Genomic DNA, 19310 nt, shown 5'->3' on the forward strand with positions numbered 1-19310 from the left:
GTCACATGGTAGCTAAGTACTTCTTAATGAGCTTTAAGTGCAGTAAAAGCAGAAAAGGGTTCTGTGAAGCAAAATCATTTTTTACTGTTATGCTTTTGGCTATTTCTTGCTTTAAATGTCATTTGCCTGCTGTGTCTTTGGCTGTTGTGTGATTGTCTGCCTGTGTCTTGGCACCAAACTTTTGTAATTTCTTTGTCCAGAAACTTGACTTGGCTGAATGGATGTTTTTATGTAAACCTCACCTGCTCTCTGAATTTACATTAGACCACTTGGACTTGTTAATATTAGAATTTACTGCTATTTGTATGGATATACTGCAGTATAAATACATTAGAATTCTTTGTGTGTTTCTCAAAGTCATCTTTGTTTTTTTAAAAAAGGTGAAGAATGAAAGTAAGAGCAACAGCAAAAGATAGGCTATCTACAAATATACATTATAAGAATAAAACTAATGCACACGATAAAAACACTCTAAATTAATTATTAGTATATCTTGCTCAGTTTTTTAAAACCTCTTTGCTGTATTTAGGTCCTCTTCTGACACACCACTTGATACTAAAGCCAGACTCACGCAGTAGTTTAGTAGTAGTACTAGTTACAGTAGTTTTGGACCATTATCCCGTTTCAGAAAGAAATCTGATCTGGGATCTTGGTTTCATCCAATATTTGATTATGTGTGAGGTTTACAGATCCAGTCTGAACCCTCCTGAACTTCTCGCAGACTCACCAGGGCCAGCCCAATAAAATGAAACATTTTTAGGTTTAGATATTTCCGAGTTAAAATCTGGATGGTTATGACCGTAATGATAGTTGTTGCTAGGAAGTGGTAATCATTTTAGCTCTTGAGGCTAAAGTTACCTACAGATAATAAAACCGAAACCGTCAGTTTTCCCCAAAGAACAGAGAAACCCTGTTAGCCACATCTTCTCAAACAGAATCCAGACTCCTTTAGCCTTTAGCTGTTGTTGTTTTTCAACCACTGTTAAGTATTTTAAGCTTTGCAGCAAGCTGTGCACCACTGACTCCATTTTGTTTATATCTGCTTCCCCATGAGATCACATGAGGTGGTGCACTGCTCCCTCTAGCATATTAAACTTGATGATATTCTGTCATGTGTGATGCACCATTACTTTCACATCTTGCCATATGTGCATACAGAATAATATCTGAAATGTCTCATTCTGTATGTGATGCAACCTGATTTCAACATCTGTTAGGATTTTAAAACTCCTGTAGTGTGTTATTGGCTTTTAAACACCTTCTCTGGGAGATTCTGAATAACTGTCTCTTTGCATTCTTGTATTTAATCTTACTTGTATCTTCATCCTGTAGTCTTGTAAGGCATATCTGAAGATTTATCCTATTAGAGTGCCATAAAAAAAACAACAACTGCGTGCCATAACCAACTGATTAGACACCATCTTTGTGGAGATGCAGACATAAGAGTTGATCCTCAGACTGAAGGTCTCTGCTTGAACAGTTTCCTGATTGGACTCCTTCATTCTCCCGCCAAAGGAGGCCGACACATAACAACAGCTTTAACCTTGGCTGGTGAGATATATGAGCTAATGAAAGTAAATGTTGAAGCAGAGGGGAGGAGATGGAGACTCAAAGCGTCACCATGCAGCATGTTGGAAAGTGCTTAGATGGGTTTACTAGAGGGAGGTCAAGGCAGGCGGCACCATTAATGCTGTTTGAGCCAAAGGGAAACGTGATAGAAGAAAAACGCTTTAATGGCTTCAGCTTTATAAAGAGAGTGACAACTTTGTCGACAGAATGGAAACTCAAAAAGTTAAACATTTTCTTTTGAAATAAACTTTTTACATACAAAACAACCTCAGTGTGACAGTTCCCAGGCCTGCTCTTCCCACATATCACTGAATTGTGGCATTTTATTATGTTGACAGCATTAAGGCAGCACATTTTTGCTTAGCCACTCTCTACAATACTGATTTTACAGATTTTCACACTTTCAATGTACCTAATTCAGAGTAGTAGCCAATGTTGAAGAACCAAGCTGTGATGTAGTGATTCAATTTTCCAACCAAATCACACAACAATTGAGCATAAGACTTGGGGTCCCTTCCAAAATCCATATGTCCATCATAAATATTACACCAGAAACAGATTTACTGTACCAATGCATAGCGCATCAAATGTAGTATGCTAAAAATACCTGAATATCCTACTAAGGAAGGTGGATTTTGCAGTTTGCAGCCAGCATTTCAGGCTTTTCTGGCTATTCTTACCCACAATCCTCCTGCACAGTTGCATCAAATACATTTTGGTGTCTCATGATAGCAAACACAAGTGGTACGTCTCACTTGTAAGGGCAGCTGTACTCGTACTTAAAAGAAGAAATACGGGATTTGGAAAGCACCCTTGATATGAGCATCCTTCTGTTCTAGGCCTATATGGCCTTCCGCCTAACTTCTTTGTGGTGAACCCTTCATGATAATATTACATGTATGCAAATTGGTTTGTACTGGTTCCTGTGCATTCTCCATCTCCCACCTGACTTCCTGACTGATTGGAATGAAGTTTAGAGAGAATATTTTCCACTCCCGGGTTCTACCCTTGAATAAGATAACAAAACACTGCAGGTTTGTCCATGAATCTGATATTATTAACAATATGGAGAATGAAAATACTTCGTTGCAATGGGGGAGACCTTACTCAACATAGGGGGAGAGACTTCATTCCTCTTTCTCCCCAAGGAAGAAATACAAATGTAACAGCTTTTATAGTGAACACAAGCCCTTTTCCTATTGGCTCATTGTAAATAGTTTGCAACTGGCATACCCCATCACCATGATTGCTGTCGTTCTTGGTGGACCACCTGATTTCACAACAATCACACCTGGAGGCTGTGAGTCCTGAACCGTTCGTGAGTCATTCGCCATGTGAGCCGGAGTGACTCTATAGTCTGGAACTCCCCATTAGTCTGTTAGAACTGAAGAAGCCTCTAGGATGAAGGTGAAACGTTGTTACAACCTGACTGTCTAGGGTAGTCGGGTGGTAAACAAAATAAAAAAAAGAGGAAAGAACCAACAGGGAACCGAATTATAGAGTGACGGGCCGTGATTTATTTTGAAAAGCAAAGGGGTACATGAAGATAACAAACAATGAGGGAGTTAAATGCAAAAGGGAAAAAAAAAGCGGGTGCTACAGAAATGAAAGAACCAAACATAACCAAAAGCGAACTGGCCTAACAGTTGTTGAACAAATAAAAGGAAAAAGTATAACGGAGAACTAATGTACAAAACTCACGTAACCCAAAAATACAATGCTGCAGTACCCCTATCTAAACTAACAAGGAGTGTGTGACTGGAACTGCTAACTGCTAGCATTTATCTCCCCCACGGACACTAGGTTCACAGAATTCCACAACCAACACCAGGCAGCTCAGCTTCACCCATGAGCTGCCACCGACATACTGAGTAAATGAATCTTTTGACAGCTCTCCCCGTCAGCATGGTAGGAGGAGTCCTCTCATCCTGGACCAATCCGGCAGCTCCTCGGACTGCAGGTGGGCCCAACCCCAGAACCACGGAGGAAGGATGCCTCTGATGGCAGACTGCTCACAGCTGTTCATGATGGAAAATCAAGACAGGAGGAGGAGCGCAACGGCCCAAGGCTGTAACAACGTCTTCACGAGCCCACAAGAGAAGTCCAGTTGATTTCTACTAAAGCGTCTATGATTACCATGACCTGGATGACTGAGAATCTACACAGACAGCTTGTAACCTTATGGCATAGTTCTTCTAAACCAAAAACTTTTTAGAGGTGTAAACAAAACTTCTCTGATTGGTATCAAACCTTCATCTTTTAGGTAACTCTTTCATCTGAGCTACAGAAAAGTTACTCTACTAACATGAAATAGTTCCCCAACATCAAAGATGTGTACATTAAAAGGACAAATAGATAATAAACGATAACCTAAGAGCTCATGGTTGATTTTACTTTCACAAGCTCCATTCTTCAATCCTCCCTGTCCTTGTTACTGATGGGACCATTGGCCACTTCTGTGCTCCAATCAAGCTGCAGCAATCACTACACCTTGGTTTTAAATCTCACCTCACCTGTCAGTATTGGTGGCTGTGACTTAACCTGAGCAGCTCATCTCTGTGCCTTTTGTCATCCTTGTGGAGTCTTTGTGATTCTGTACCACTTGCTAGTAGCCTTGTGCTTTTCTGTATCTGCTGGTTGGTGGTTACTCACCTTCATATTCTGCAGCCACTCATCAGTAGATACTCAGAGCTCTAGTTTGTATAATGAGGCACTTGTTTGACTGCCTGGAGACTGAGCCAGGCTCAGCTTTTCCATTACACCCACATTAAAAGTCCAACATTGAGTCCCTTTCCAGAAAATTAATGAAAGTCCCACATGTTCCCAGAATGTGTCCATTGTTTCTACTCAAAATACTGCAGAGGTGGTTTAATTTAACACTGACTGACCAACCTCAGTTGTAGCCCTGTTCTAAACAACTGAGCTGCTGCTTCCCCTTCAGGAAAAAGACTGTGTCACAATTTTCCATTGAAATATCCTAAAATTCATAACATAGTCATTATTTTAGCCTATTATTTTTATGTGTATGGTGAGTTTGTCACAGATAGTAGTGGTTACAAAATCATTAGTTGAGTGATGCAGAGTTGCAGCTTGAGAAACGGCTCTGAAGTGACTGCTGGTTTTATGCTGCGTTCCAGTCACTATTTCATAATTGTTCCATTGTCTGACAACAAAAACTGAAAAATATGCACATGAGAGCAGCTTCATTGGGAATTTGGTTGTATTAAAATGCAATATATGTGAGCACTGAGAGCAGGAGAGAAGCCATCAGATGTAAATACCGGCTGAATTTGGGTTGTACTGAAGCGTGACAGGTTACAAGAAAACACAATAACCCACCCAGCTTCCATACAGCCCTGACATCTGGCCATACGATCAAAGCTAATGGTAGTGTTAGCTTGCAATATGCTAGCATTGTGGATTTTCCCTGCCGTTGTGGTGACATTGCCATCAAAAATGAAAGTAATCCACTGCATCCTCAGTTCTTCAGATGCTGGGAGTGCATGAAGACTCTTGTGTTTACTCTTGTAGCCAGAAACAGAACTTTTGTTGAGCTTTGCTGGTGGCTAAAACATTTTAAAGCTAGCAGAACACATTTTTAGCTGGACAATTATTGGTTCCACCGTTCCTACTTAACAACTGAACAAAATTGTCATGAGCTTGTAAAGCCGGGATGCTCTCTAGTGGAGGAGGCACTAGAGGAATGGCAGTAGTAAGCGTGATGATGTTCTCACAGCTTTTAATTTACACTATGAAGTTTTTAAGACATGAAAAACACAACAAAATTGGATTTTCAGCATTTGGGAGCTTCTTCTGTTTGGTCCACTAGGTGCAGGGATGCTGCAGCCTTTGTATTTCAGTTTGGTAAGAAAGTTTAGTTGTTTTCTTTTGTTGTTCTACCTGCCTATTAGTCTTTTTCATCTCGTTTCTTTCATTGATTTAGCAACACTCAGAGGTCCTGTTTTTGTTGGCGATTTTGCCTCCACTGTTTGTTTGTTTTATTACCAAAAAAACCCAACAGATATTTTGTTGTTTCCTTTTACTCTGGCAGCACTGGAATGCAACAGCCATATCTCTAAATAATAATAATAATAATAACAACAACAACAACAACAATAACAACAACAACAACAAAAATAATAATAATAATAATAATAATAATAATAATAATAACTTTATTTGTGTTGCACCTTGTGAAAACAAAGTTCTTTACATTAGAAAAAATATTAAAACAAATAATAACAGATTCAAACAAATATGATCCCTAACACACAATATGAATTTAAGAAGTCAAGCTAATGTTTGTTAGGATTAGGATAGGTGTTAAGTAACCTGATGAGTGAAAATATTGGTTTTAGGACCCTAAGTGTTGTTTATGGTGTGATTTTTACTCAAACATTTTACATAGCAGGAAATCAAACCTTACTAAAATGATTTCAAATACTACTTTACCTGAATAAAACCTATATTTTGGCTGAGACCCTACAGTGTTATTAAAAATATGGAGAATAACCTAACTACCATGATAATATAGCTATGGAACCTAATATAAATAATGTAGCTACAGCATTATTAATTATAGTGATTAATTTCAAGCTGTGATCCAAAAAAAAAAATACACATAAAAATCCCCAAAAAGTCCATTCTAAGCTCACCTGTCTGGCAGAAGACTCCGGTGTACGCCGACAGGCTGCAGTCACAGTGGAAGCCGTTGGTTCTCTCCACACAGCGGCCCTGGTTCTGGCAGAGTGAACCATAGCTGCTGCAGTGACCTGGGCAGCCAGGCTGAACTCCGGGTGTGATCTTGGCCCTCTCTTCCAGGTCCAGCGTAACGCCGTTCAGCTGCAGAGAGCGAATACAGCCCCGGAAACCCTTCTGTCTGGACGCCGTGCCACCTGGAAACATAAAGATAAAGAAGAGAGATGGGTGTAAAGATGCAAAAAGCTTCACTTTCTGACTGTGTGTCAAAATCGCTTTAATACTGAGCTCACAAGCAATCAGGACTAAAAGTCGATCTTCAAGAACAAAGATGCAACATATATCCCTATGCCTGTCTTCTCTGCAGCAGCCTTTCTTTTATTTCTATGTGCGTTGACAAGTCTGTGTGTTTTCCTTCTCGCTGGGTTTTCATTTCTCCTCCTCTTGTCATCCACAACAGATCCACATGTCGCCTCTGCTCCCCCCCGAGCTCCAAACTGTCAGCACTGTTCTCGTGAAACGAAACAACGATGAAAAAGCAATGAGGCAACAAGCTGTAGGTGGAAGGCTGATTCAGGGACATAACATCCGTCAGCTGTCTGTAAGTCTGTATAGCATCATTCCAGCTGCTGACTGGCTAACTAGGTGTTTGGCAGCCTTGATGAATTGCCGTCTGCATGTGTGTCTGGTCATACAGCAGGTGCCCCCCCCTCTCATTTTTGTCTCCTCCACTATCTCACTTGCAATTTGTCACATACATTTTTTCTCAGAAGCCTTGAAGTGGAACACTCTGAAGACATCCAAAATGCAGGTTTTCGCGCACACATCTGGTCCTTTCATATGTGACGGCGCAGCCAGAGTTCAAACCAGACAAACTACCATTTCTACAAAGATCACAGGTTGAAACTATTCTTGTCATCAGAGTTCAGACAAGGCAGCACTTTGTTCTCCATATTCAAAGCTGACAACTTCCTACTGTTCAGCAGCAGGATCTCTTCAGCCCAATAAATCACAGAATTCTGTCAGACTCCTCTCTGCTCTGGTACAAGCCACAAACTGTACATGACTGAAACAAGTTGGCCATCACAAATCAGCAACACTGCAGAGGCAAACGTTTCCTCAAAGTTGTTTTTTTTTTTTTAAATGAAGCACCACGAAAGAATGCTTCACAAATTGTATATAAAATCTGACGATACCAAGAATTCATAATGTGTGCTAAAGACTGAAACTAGAGTCTGTCCTGGTGGAACTTAATTTTAAATTAGTAATATTATAAAGGAGCTGTAATGAGCTTGTATTTGTATTTCCTGACAAAATCTGATATCAGTGTGGGGAAGTGAAGCTTTAAGATTAGAAAGACAATTTTACTGCATGAAATCAGAGACAATTTTAATGTAAACATTAAAGAATATGAAACAAAAATATAAATATTTGAATGAAAATTTTATGAAATTAGAGGTTTGAAAGCTTGCATAGTAATCGCTTAATACTCATTAGTCTTTGCAATTTAAATAGTGGAAGTTCACATGAATAGCTGACACAACATTAAAACCTTTCACAGGGGAATTAAATAATACTGATTATCTTGTGGGCTGCACAGTGGTATAGTGGTTAGCACTTTCGCCTTGCAGCAAGAAGGTCCCTGGTTCGCGTCCCGGCTTTCCCGGGATCTTTCTGCATGGAGTTTGCATGTTCTCCCTGTGCATGCGTGGGTTCTCTCCGGGTACTCCGGCTTCCTCCCACAGTCCAAAAATATGCTGAGGTTAATTGATTACTCTAAATTGCCCGTAGGTGTGAATGTGAGAGTGATTGTCTGTCTCTATATGTAGCCCTGCGACAGACTGGCGACCTGTCTAGGGTGTCCCCTGCCTTCACCTGAGTCAGCTGGGATAGACTCCAGCCCCCCCGCGACCCTAATGAGGATTAAGTGGTGTATAGATAATGGATGGATGGATGGATGATTATCTTGTTACTATGCAATGTTTTGCAGGGGAATCTTGGGTCCTGCTATTCATGTGGATGCTACTTAAGCATACACCACCAATCCACAGTAAACACTATTGCAGACCAAGCACATGGAAACAGCACTCCCCTAGTAGGACATCATGGATTGCCATACTGCAAAAATGCTTAGGAACGGCTCAAGAACACAACAATGATCCCAAAAGGTTAATCCAGTTCCCAGATCATATGTATTTGAACATCTGTGGGATATACCAAAGCAAGGGTGATCCACAGAGGCCCCATTTTGCAACCCACAGTACCCAAAGGATCCACTGGTGCCAAGCGCCACAAGAGAACTCCTCAAGTCCCTTGTTTCTGGACCAATGGGTTGAAACTGTTTTGGCAGCATGAAGGGGACCAACACAGTATTAGGAAGCTGGTTTTATTGTTGTGGCTGGTTGGTGTAGTTTTGGTTTGAGGCAAGTTTTCATGGTCTGGCTTTGTTAGTTTTCTTTTGCAGAGCCTGTTAATGCTACAGTTGAGAGGATTCATCCAATTTTTCCAGTTTCAATAGGATACAAGGGTACTTCCTAAAGTTCTCGACCTCATCCGGGAACAAGGGGTGTACAATCAATTTTGGGGCGTAACTGTTTACTATAAAGTCTCATATCACTGTCCACAAAATTAAATGACTGGAAGAAACCAAGAAAAAGGACAGGAAAGCTTTGAGCTGCCTGATGTTGCTCCAGGACAATGCATCCGTCCACTTAGATCTAATGTCAGAAGCAGCCAAATGTGGCTTTGAACTGTTGCTTCATGAACCTTACTGACCTGACCTGCACTGTCTGACTGTTTCCTTAACTGAAATCCCACTCGCATTGTCGTCATTTTCAGATTGATGATGAGGTCATGCATGCTGTTTATGAATGCTTGGAGGCTCAAGATGTGACTACTTTTTAAGAAGGAAGGTGAAGCTTGAATGTCGGTGAACCAAGTAGGCTACATTGAAGGTAAGAGTCTATATGTCATGGGCAGGGGGGTTTGAACTCAGAGTGCAGACACACAGAGGGCAGGCAGAGATGGATCAACTTAAGACGTTTAATTTACACACAACCAAGGATGCAAACAGAAATGAGTAGGCTAACCGAAACCAAACTCCTGTTAGAACTGAGGGGATTTTACTAAACTATGCAGAAAGTCAAAACTATCAATAATAACAACTAAACCAGCCACTACGCAGGCTAAAACTATGCTGCAACAAAACGGTGTGACTCACAAGTCCAAAAACTCCACTGGGGGGGAAAGCAGGCAGGCTCTAAAGATCGTAGAGCCGCGGCGAGAACAAGGATCTGGATCCGTGGGCAGATCAGCCGGGCGAACACGGAGGTCCAGGTCTTCTTTGGGACGGCAGGGAGGAGAGCTATTTTTCTTACGAATATTATGATTTGAATTCAAATTTTTTGTTTTAAATTCAAACTTCAGTTCAATATTTACTGTGTCATAGATTTCACACATGCTGGAAATTATCACGTAAGATCAAGATCACATAAGACCATCCAAAGTGAACTGTCATATACGGAGGATGTATAACGTAAATTCTAATTTAAAAAATATCGAATAATTGTTCAAAAGGATTTTGTAGGACAAGTTAGAAAATCTGATGTAGCATTTTTGCACAGGTTTAAAGATTTAAAAGAAAAATGATTTTAAAAATCACTTCTACTTGGATAAGAAGCTGTATAAAGATGATACATTCGATTTTAAGCCCCTTTCACAATACTCAAGGACAACAAGAAAAAATCTGTTAATGAAAACTCGAGGCTGGTTTTGCTGTCAGAAGTTGGTTTCTGTGCAAAGAGTGAATCCTTAGAAATCTGAACACTTCAAACATGCATAGAAAAGTGTGTAATCATACAGCATTGACTGCCTACTGAGGGTTTTAACCAGATGTCCAGGAATCACAGGAATCATTTCGGGAACTATAAGATCATATATAAGGTATAGTCAAGGATTTTGGGGGTTAAGATCAAAGCAAAGATCAAAAAAGCCAAATGCAGATAAACTCCACTTCTGACCAAAGGAGTTCTGGTGAGCCCTTCGAGACAAGTGAGAATTTCAACCTCACGTACGAGTTTGACTCTAACAAGGCGATTGCAGCGTCTCTACACGAGATCCCAGACTGGGAGCAGGAGGCTCTGTAACCGAAGCGTACAGTATGAGACCACGGGGGAGCCAATGGAAAAACAATTAGCGAAATGGAGATCAAAGAAATCATCAAAGGCAGCGTACTTGGCTCAGAATACAAAGAACCTCGACCTGCAGGCCCAGAAAGTGAACAAAGAGAGACTGAACTCAGAAGCCGGAGAGATCCAGCAGTAAAATCTCGACTGTGAGTGGAAAAAAATGACATTCGCAAGAAATGAATCAGCACATCGGCAATAAAACACACAGGATGGAGTCATCTGGCATGATTCTATGTGATTCTTTTTCTCTAAATCATCATTTAAGATGTCATTTGTAGCCGCAGAGTTATAGGGATGCCAAAGTTAGTCTGTTGATTGCTTGGAAACTTTGATCAAGCTTGAAATATCTTACCAGGCATGACTTCGGATTGCCATGAAATTTCGTACAGGCATGCATGCTCTCGGAGGAGGAATCCTAATCTTCTGTAAATCCCTTGGTAATCTCCTGAGTGGTTCTGAGCGAAAATTCTCAATAACTTTTTGATGGACTGGCATGGAATTCGGAACAAACATTTGTGTCTACTGCAGGAGGAACTGTAATATCTTTGGTGATCCTCCAAACTTTTCTTCTGGAACCATTAATCAAAGCTGCACTGTATCAAATACCTGCAAAACTAATGACATTTCCATCAGTCTCAGCTGTACTTTGTATTTAGAGGTAATTAACTAACAATTAGCCAAGATACAAACTGGCTTGACTAAGATGACAAATGCAATATCTTCTGAACATCTGGATATTAGTCTTGCTATTGTGAATGTGCAGCAATGAATCAAGTGCTTACAAAATGGAAAAAAGGTGAACTGATTTTTTTTTCAACAAAAAAAAAGCAGCAAAACACCTGAAAGCACAAACTACACTGAAGGAGAAATGCATTTCTGATTTAAATAGAACTTGATCAAATAATACATGTTTTAAAAGGACAATTGTTGATTTGTTTTTTGACTCAGTAGCACATCAGTTCAGTATCTGCTGCAGGACAACACAGGAAAATACAACATCTGTGCACCAGCTAGTATGACCAGATGAACAGATATGAGCCAATTACATCCATTTTTTTTCTAAACAAAATGAAAATACAGCTTCTGTGTCGAAAAGTGCCAGTCCGAGTGCAAAACATATGGACCTACTGATGCCAATGCAGCACCAATAAACTACAGGCTTATCTACCAAAAGCAGGCAATACAACAAGTAATGTAAAATATTACCTGCAAGGAATGCAAAAATCCTTCAGCATAAAGTGCTGCGTGTGGATATTTTACACCTCCAAATGGCAATAAAGAAAGTGGAAAAGCAATCCTATGGCTTATCCGAGGCAATAACATGGGTTGTTAATCGAAACAGTGTCATTTGCTGCCTTATAAATCCCTGCGAGGAATAATTAAGGCTCATAAATACGCTGCTTATGGAATTATGGCTTCTGAATTTAAAGAATACATCTCTGTCCCCCTTATTAATTCTTATAACTAAGTAGAGGGACTAATAAATCTGTGCACCACGTGTGACAATATATTGAAAAGACAGATGAGGATTAGAAATGCAAACATCTTTTTGTCATGAGCTTGTCGAAGGCAGGATTACGACTCATATATAAGCTGCACACAATCGTACAGCAGTGTTGTGGTTTATGATTGCATACATGCTGATATGAATGCATATTAATGCATATATTGTGTGATTTACATTTATATTTCAGCGCTGCACTAAAGAGCTTCCTGAAGGACACAACAGATTATTATTATTGTTATTACTAGACTAAACCAGGGTGGAATTTCTTAATATCTGTACGTCAAATCAAGAGCGGAAAGTCAAATATTTTTACACAAATGAATTTCAGTGAAACAACACCAACACACAAATCAAGCATGCTTATTCCACTGTGCTTTTCTGATAATTCAGAGGCAAACATATGAGTTTTTAGGCTGATGGTGGCAACCTGCCTGCTATTCAGAGTGGATTATCGGCTTAACACGCAGAGAAAATCAATATTCACCTCTATTTCCCTGCTGCTGCTGCTGCTGCTGCTGCTGCTGCTGCTGCTGCTGACTTCATCCAATCTCATCAATGTTTGCTGGTTTGTTTTCCTTCCAGTGTGTGTTCACTGATACGATGTGACATGCATAATATTTACAGAAGGGTAAAACCAAGATAATAATTTATGTTTTTTTTTTTTTTTTTTCCCTTTAGACCCTGCAGATCTACAAACGGACTCGCAGGTCAAATGGAGATTTTCACATTGCAGAACCAAACCCTGGCTGCAGTATTAATGAAGTGAGAGATTCTCGTCGTGCTAATAGATAATTTACACGACCGCCTAATAAATAAATAAATCGCAGGTTCAGATTTATTTATAGATTATTAGGCCACACTGTGTATTACAACACAGCTCCCTGCTCATGCTCATTTATTGACCGTGATTATTGTTCAGTGGTCAGAAACCAGTGTCTCAGCACTTTCATTCTCAGTAGAGCCGCTGGCGTTTAGTCAATAGTAGTTTAGCACTTTGTTAGAGAATATTTCTCTTCCTTGCACAGGATGTAGGACAAAATCACAACTGGAAAGTGAACTATCTTTGCATGGCACTCGGTCAGGATTTATACTTTATGAAAATGTAGAATCGCTGTGCACATGCAGTAGCTTTTTATACCCGATACAGCCGAGCAAAAGCAAGATTTAGCTGCCAAGAGATTAACATACATGTGGAAAAGGTGGATATTTTTAGCCCTTTTGTAAGGATTTATCTGGAAATTTTATTGTGACTGTCAGGTTTGGTTGTGGAGGGAGAAGTAGAGGGTTAAACTTTCCATAAAAAAGTAAGTTTAATTGGAATCTTCCATGGTCTGAACCAATAAGTGGAAATTAGTCATTCACATCTTAGCACATGTATAAAACCCACACAGCAGGAAGAGCAGAGAGTGAACAGAAGCACTTGATTGAACACTTGAGAAATATTGCTTGAGTTTAGCTTTTTTCCTGAAATACTACAGAAATATGACTCCTGTCTTTGTAGTTACATTATCAGTATCAAGGTCCAACTCAGCTGTTTCTAACTTGACTTTCATTTTTCATGTTTGCTCAGAGGGTTTCTATTGGTGTAGCTGGGAAATTTCATCCACATTCACCTGCTTTAACATTCTGTTATGTCTTTCAAACAGAAGTCCTGCTGCGACTGAATAGTGATGAGCCAGAACTACTCAGAGTTTTGTGTATTTTTAAAAAATATAAATTAAAGCTACCCAATGAAGTTTCTGGCCACCTGAAGATCTGTGGATTAATTTTTTTTAACCCCTTGAACACCAAACCCTACAACGAGTTTAAAGGCATGTCTGTGTGATGTGTCCACCCGAATACTTTACCAAATCACAAAATCGTGATATTTCATCACTTTTTTTTCTACATATCTCATTCAAAAAATTGCTGAAAGCAAAGCATTTGCATTAACCACATCCTGTAAAAAATAAATAAAAATTTAGACTCTTTGGCAAGACCATAAAGCCATGAGTGACTCAGCTGCAATGAACAGTCAAGTGACAAAAATTCTGGGAAATTTTGGCTGAACTGCAGACTGTGGTTACACAAAACAGAGAGGCAACAGCTATGGAAACAAATTAAAAATATAAGTCATAAAATATGTATAATATGTTACTTTTTCAGTATTTATAACACCTGTAAGCACTTCTAAAATGCTGTACATATTGGTTCCTTTTTTCCAAATGTTAAATAAAAATAAAAAATGTTTTTCATGATTATTCATCATGTGATTTTACAACAAAAAACATGTCTGAGTTCTGACTACTTCTAGCCATGGTTGTGCTGTTTCCATAGAGATGCAGGACTTCATATTGCAGGTTTAATGTGTTAGTAGTGGGTCCCTATTTAGATTGTTTGCCATACATGCAGGTGATCTGATGAAGTCCTAAATTCAAGCTTTTCTAATGAGCACTTGGCAGCAGTGACGTTCTAAAGCAGGGACAAGCAAACAATGTTGGTTTCAGACTCAAGAACTGGCTCTGCAACTGTCTTGTTATTCAACTTGGGCCTTGAGGATGCAGACAGCAGATTTTGGTGAGAAACAGCCAATGCAAACATGAAGATGTTTATTATATTTATTGCTTTCTGCCTCTGAAAATGCCTTTGAGACTTGCCTGTGATCCGCAGTAAATAAACCTGATGTGGAAGATTTGCAAGAAATGTACTCTCTGAATGAAATGACCAAATGCAGTGACACATAACCTCGTCTTCAGAAAAGCTTTGAGTTCTAAGCACAACAAGGTATTTGTCTATGTTTAATAAAATCCTGTCTGATAAGAACCTTAGAAAGAAACTGCAGAAAGAGACAAAATAAAATAATCTGACTAAAAGGTTGCTGCTGACTTCAGGAGGATCTACAGAGACAGAAACACAGAGTATAGAAACAAGGCAACTATTCCTGGAAGTAACTTCTTGACAGAGACAGAAACTGATTTCATGCGGAAAAAAGGGCCTCAAACCAACCAGAACTGAGACTAATGAGGCGAAACCTAACACAAGGAAAAGCTCATGTTTGTAAATGAGGCATGAATTAACAAAAGAAACTTTTGACTCTGAATGTAGAGAACATGGCTCCTCACCTATGAAGAGCTGGCTGTTGAGCTGCAGGTGGAAGTGTCCGTCTGTGGGAGCCTCCTGAGTGGCGACAGGAAGGTCGTCCAGTCGAAGCGACGCCTCCTTGATGTTCCGCTCAGCTCGGACTCTGTGCCACCTGTTGTCATTCAGTGGGTCTCTTGACTCCACGAGAACCTCCAGCGGTCCGTTACCGACGTCGAAGGAGAAAAGCACCTGAGTGGAGGCTGAACAGAGAGATGAGAACATGATTAATACTAGCCAGCTAGGTAAGTTTTGGCCACATAGAGTCAAATTCCTGAAATTTCTACGATACACTAGCCTTCAAAAGTTTGGGGTCACCCAGACAATTTCATGTTTTCCATGAAAACTCACATTTTTATTCATGCTACACAATGTAGCATTAGAACACAGGAGTGATGGTTGCTGGAAATGTTCCTCTGTACCTCTATGGAGATATTCCATTAAAAATCAGTCGTTTCCAGCTAAAATAGTCATTTACCACATTAACAATGTCTAGACTGTATTTCTGATTCATTTAATGTTATCTTCACTGAAAAAAAATGTTTTTCTTTCAAAAATTAGGCATTTCTAAGTGACCCCAAACTTTTGAATGGTAGTATATATTTGAATTCCTGTTGGAGAAATCACCACAAGACCAAGTTGTTTGTCTCTTTTTTTAGATTAAGCAGCCCATAATTCAAAAAGTGCCTCATGTTTGGTGGAATATCAAGTTTAAACCCAAAAACAACAACAGACCAGCTGCTTGGGCTTCAAACAAAAAAACAAGAAGAATTATTTTTAATTTAATGTTATTGGATGTGCCTTTCTATATTTTTGTGTTCTTGCATTGTGCATAATAGGTTAAACCGTTAAAGGTTAAGTGCTGTATATGGTCCAGATTTGGAATGAAGGTAGAGCTGTAAATGCTTACTGGGTCTAAGAATCAGAGTAATTCCTGGGTAGGTTTAGTGCGTCAGACGAAGAAGAATCTGGGATGCCAATGAAATCACAATATGAGGGATGACCTCCTTAAACAATGTTCACTTTTGACAGTTTGGTCAATATTTGTGCAATACTTCTGTCACTGAAATAGGAAATGCTCTTTTAAGATGCATTTTTCCATAACATTTTTTACACAAAGTGTAGTATCTGGTCTGATACTTGTTGCTTATCATATGGAACTTGGGATGTGTGGGTCATTGTAATGGAATGTGTTCTTCTGTTGAATGCACCCTCATAAGGATGCATATGTCCAAAGATATGGATGCAGCTCTTTAGGAGCTGTAGATTCTATGGGGTTGGTTGAAGATGCTCCCTGCTTCCCTATATGGTATGTACCAGAGAACCATATGTTGTGACTCCCTACATGTCTGAAACCTATAAAAACTGATTGCTGGCCCTTGTTCTGCGGGATTTTCACATTGGCTCTGAAGTCTCCATGGTGCTTGAACAGATGCTGTCTTTATATAATAAAATCATATTATATTAAGTAACAGTGTCAACGGGCGTTTCTTCTTCACCTGCACATCACGGACATCAGAGAAACTATGACAAAAGTTGCTTTTGTAATGTTGAACACAATCTTTAAAATGTTTCCCCCCTATGGTTATTGTCATAAAAATGAGTCAAAACATCATTCAAACAGAAATGTCATTCATTGTTGGTGTCAAGAATTCGATAAAATTTCATTTTCACTCATCATTTAGTAGTGGATACAAAATCAGCATTTAATTTATGCAAACAGGGCACATTTGCTACATCTCAATTAATACCAATGGGGTGAATCCCTGCTGAAACCTCTGTTGGGGATTTAATTTGGGGAAACAGGTGTTTTCTTGCCAAGAGCAGCTGGAAGTCAGTCCTCAATCACAGCTGCATGTTTCCACACAGCTTCCAGAGTGGGTCAGAAACCTGCCAATACCACACAAGGGAATAGAGACAGGAGCTTTAACAAGCAGGTAGACTTCACTCAGGTGTACGGAGACAAAACAGGCAGACAGGAGGGGAATCAGAGCTCAGTGGAATGAAGTTTAATTACTGCTCAACAACAAACAACAACAGTGAAGCCAGTAGTGCTTCTAACTGAGGAACCTGGGAAGTCCTGCAGCATAACAAAGCAAATTGAGGTTAAACTACAATCTGAATCTTTTCTTGGTGCATATTTTCTTCTGCAATGAAGAACATTTTCAAAGCCATGAAAGCAACTTCACAGGATGAGATAATCAAAAGAAGAAATCAGGGAGGTCCAAATTCTCCCATTGGGCTTTTTATACAGAAATTCCACTAATTATACTTTAAAAAGAGGATAATCCTGACAACTTAAACTACTTAAATGGAAGTGGAAAAATGACTCTAAGCTTTGAAGTCCTCATATTAAAATCTTGTTTTTGGTTTTATTTCCTGCCTGTAAAGTGTCTTTGAGTGCCCAGAAAAGCGCTATACAAATAGAAATTGTTATTATTATTATTATTATTATTATTATTATTATTATTATTATTATTATTATTATTATTATTGTTACATAATTTGACATTCTCAGAATTTTATGCTTAAAGTCGTGTACCACTGACCTAATATTATATCCATTCATTTATTTGTAATTTTCATTTTTTTATTTTTTGTATGTATTTTTACCACTCCTATTTTTGTCTATCATTTATTGTATTTTTAAAATTTATTTACATTTGTCTCTCATGGTCAACACACTGCATTGGGTCAGAAACATGAGTTGGGAATACATTGTGTTTATCTGACTATATCTGTGATTTACTGAATTTTTTGGATGTTCAACAAAAGGACCTTGAGCAAAAAGTGGATAATTATTTGAGCACATCTTCTCAGTGGTGAATCAAGATTATACATGTAGTATTCTTCTGTATAAAACATTAAGCTCTGCAGTGGAACATGGCTCCACTTTACTGTTTCTGTGTTTATTCATATCAGGACACTCGTTGGTATAATATTTCTTATTTAGCGCTGATAAATAACCAGAGGTGGGTGTTTCTCTGAGTGTTTGTGAGGGCCGAGGGCAGCAAAACACATCCTGGAAAAATACTTGGATCCATCCAACTAGAACATCATGGATGAGTTTAAAAAAAGGCTCTTTCTTCACAATAATCATGATACCTGATTGACCAATTTTGAAAGGAAGAATGAGCAAAATAACAGTGTTGAAATTGTGCAGACTGAAGGCTGTAATTGCTGCTGAAGGTGGATCTACTAAATATAGTGTAAATATAGGAGCAGGAACATTATTGCATTGATTTGGTTACGTTCCTGTGCTTCATTGTGAGGCACCACTGTGTTGAACAATAGCTAAGGTATTTCAAAAAATGGCACAGGAGAAACACTGTTGAGGCAGTGGAAGGATTTGTGCAGTGATGCTGCTTAGTATAGTAGTAATGTTCCTGTCGCAGTAAAGCTCTGTGTAGTAGTAATGTTCCCAGTAGTAGTAGTATTAGTATTAGTAGTAGTAAAGTGGACCGAAACACTTGCAAATTGGTGTCGAGGTCAGAAGAATAAACAGAAAATGAGCTGAGACATGACAGAATTTGCCAAGAGAGCTGAGGGCAGAGACAACCTCAGTGTTGACATCTTTTATGCCAGCCCACTTACTGAATTTCAAAAGAAAAATGGAGTCCAATCCTGGACACAGGAGGAGCCCCATAGAAAATAAAAACATTGATATGAGAGAAGAGTGTTTAGTTCAGGGACTGACTCATGGTTTGAGCTGTCAATTGACAAATTAAACTTTTTGCACCAGACTCTGCCTGACTCTATAGCGCTATTTTGAAGGCTTTTCTTGGCTGCTTTGAGCTGATCTTGATAGAATTTTTGCCACTTCAATACCTCCATATATGTCTGTACCAGTCTTGTACTGAGCTCACTCTGATACCTCCTCAGAAAACAACCAACACAGGTCCTTCTGTCCAAGATTCATGAATATTAAAATGGATCTGATTCATCACAATGACTCTACAATTCTTTAGAGAATGAACAATTCTCAAACATACAAGGAGGATTATCCACAACAGTATTAACAGTATTTGAAAATCATTTGAACCATTCTGCATGAAGTGAACTTACTCTTTGTTCTGAATGTTGGAAAATAAATAAAGCTCTGTTGCATTCAAGTATTTGCCAAATGAGTTCTCACAATGCTGATTAAACTAGCACTAACAGGTCTTTATATTTTGCAGCATACCAGGGTTTTAAATCTGGTGCCTGTGGCCACATTCCCTCGCTGGTGCACC

At 39.2% G+C, this 19310-nt stretch overlaps 1 protein-coding gene across 1 annotated transcript in view; it reads right to left on the bottom strand.

The window, feature by feature from the left end:
* Positions 1-19310, bottom strand: part of LOC111562872 (contactin-associated protein-like 4) — a 165124-nt gene that overhangs the window by 26918 nt on the left and 118896 nt on the right. The window contains exons 17-18 of the mRNA XM_055014594.1: positions 15063-15281; positions 6225-6464 (exon numbers count right to left, since the gene is read on the bottom strand). Of these exons, the coding sequence (XP_054870569.1) occupies positions 6225-6464; positions 15063-15281 (459 nt within the window). The remainder of the gene's footprint in view (positions 1-6224; positions 6465-15062; positions 15282-19310) is intronic.

This window comes from Amphiprion ocellaris, chromosome 10 (genome assembly GCF_022539595.1).
Source record: "Amphiprion ocellaris isolate individual 3 ecotype Okinawa chromosome 10, ASM2253959v1, whole genome shotgun sequence".
Classification (NCBI taxonomy): domain Eukaryota; kingdom Metazoa; phylum Chordata; class Actinopteri; family Pomacentridae; genus Amphiprion; species Amphiprion ocellaris.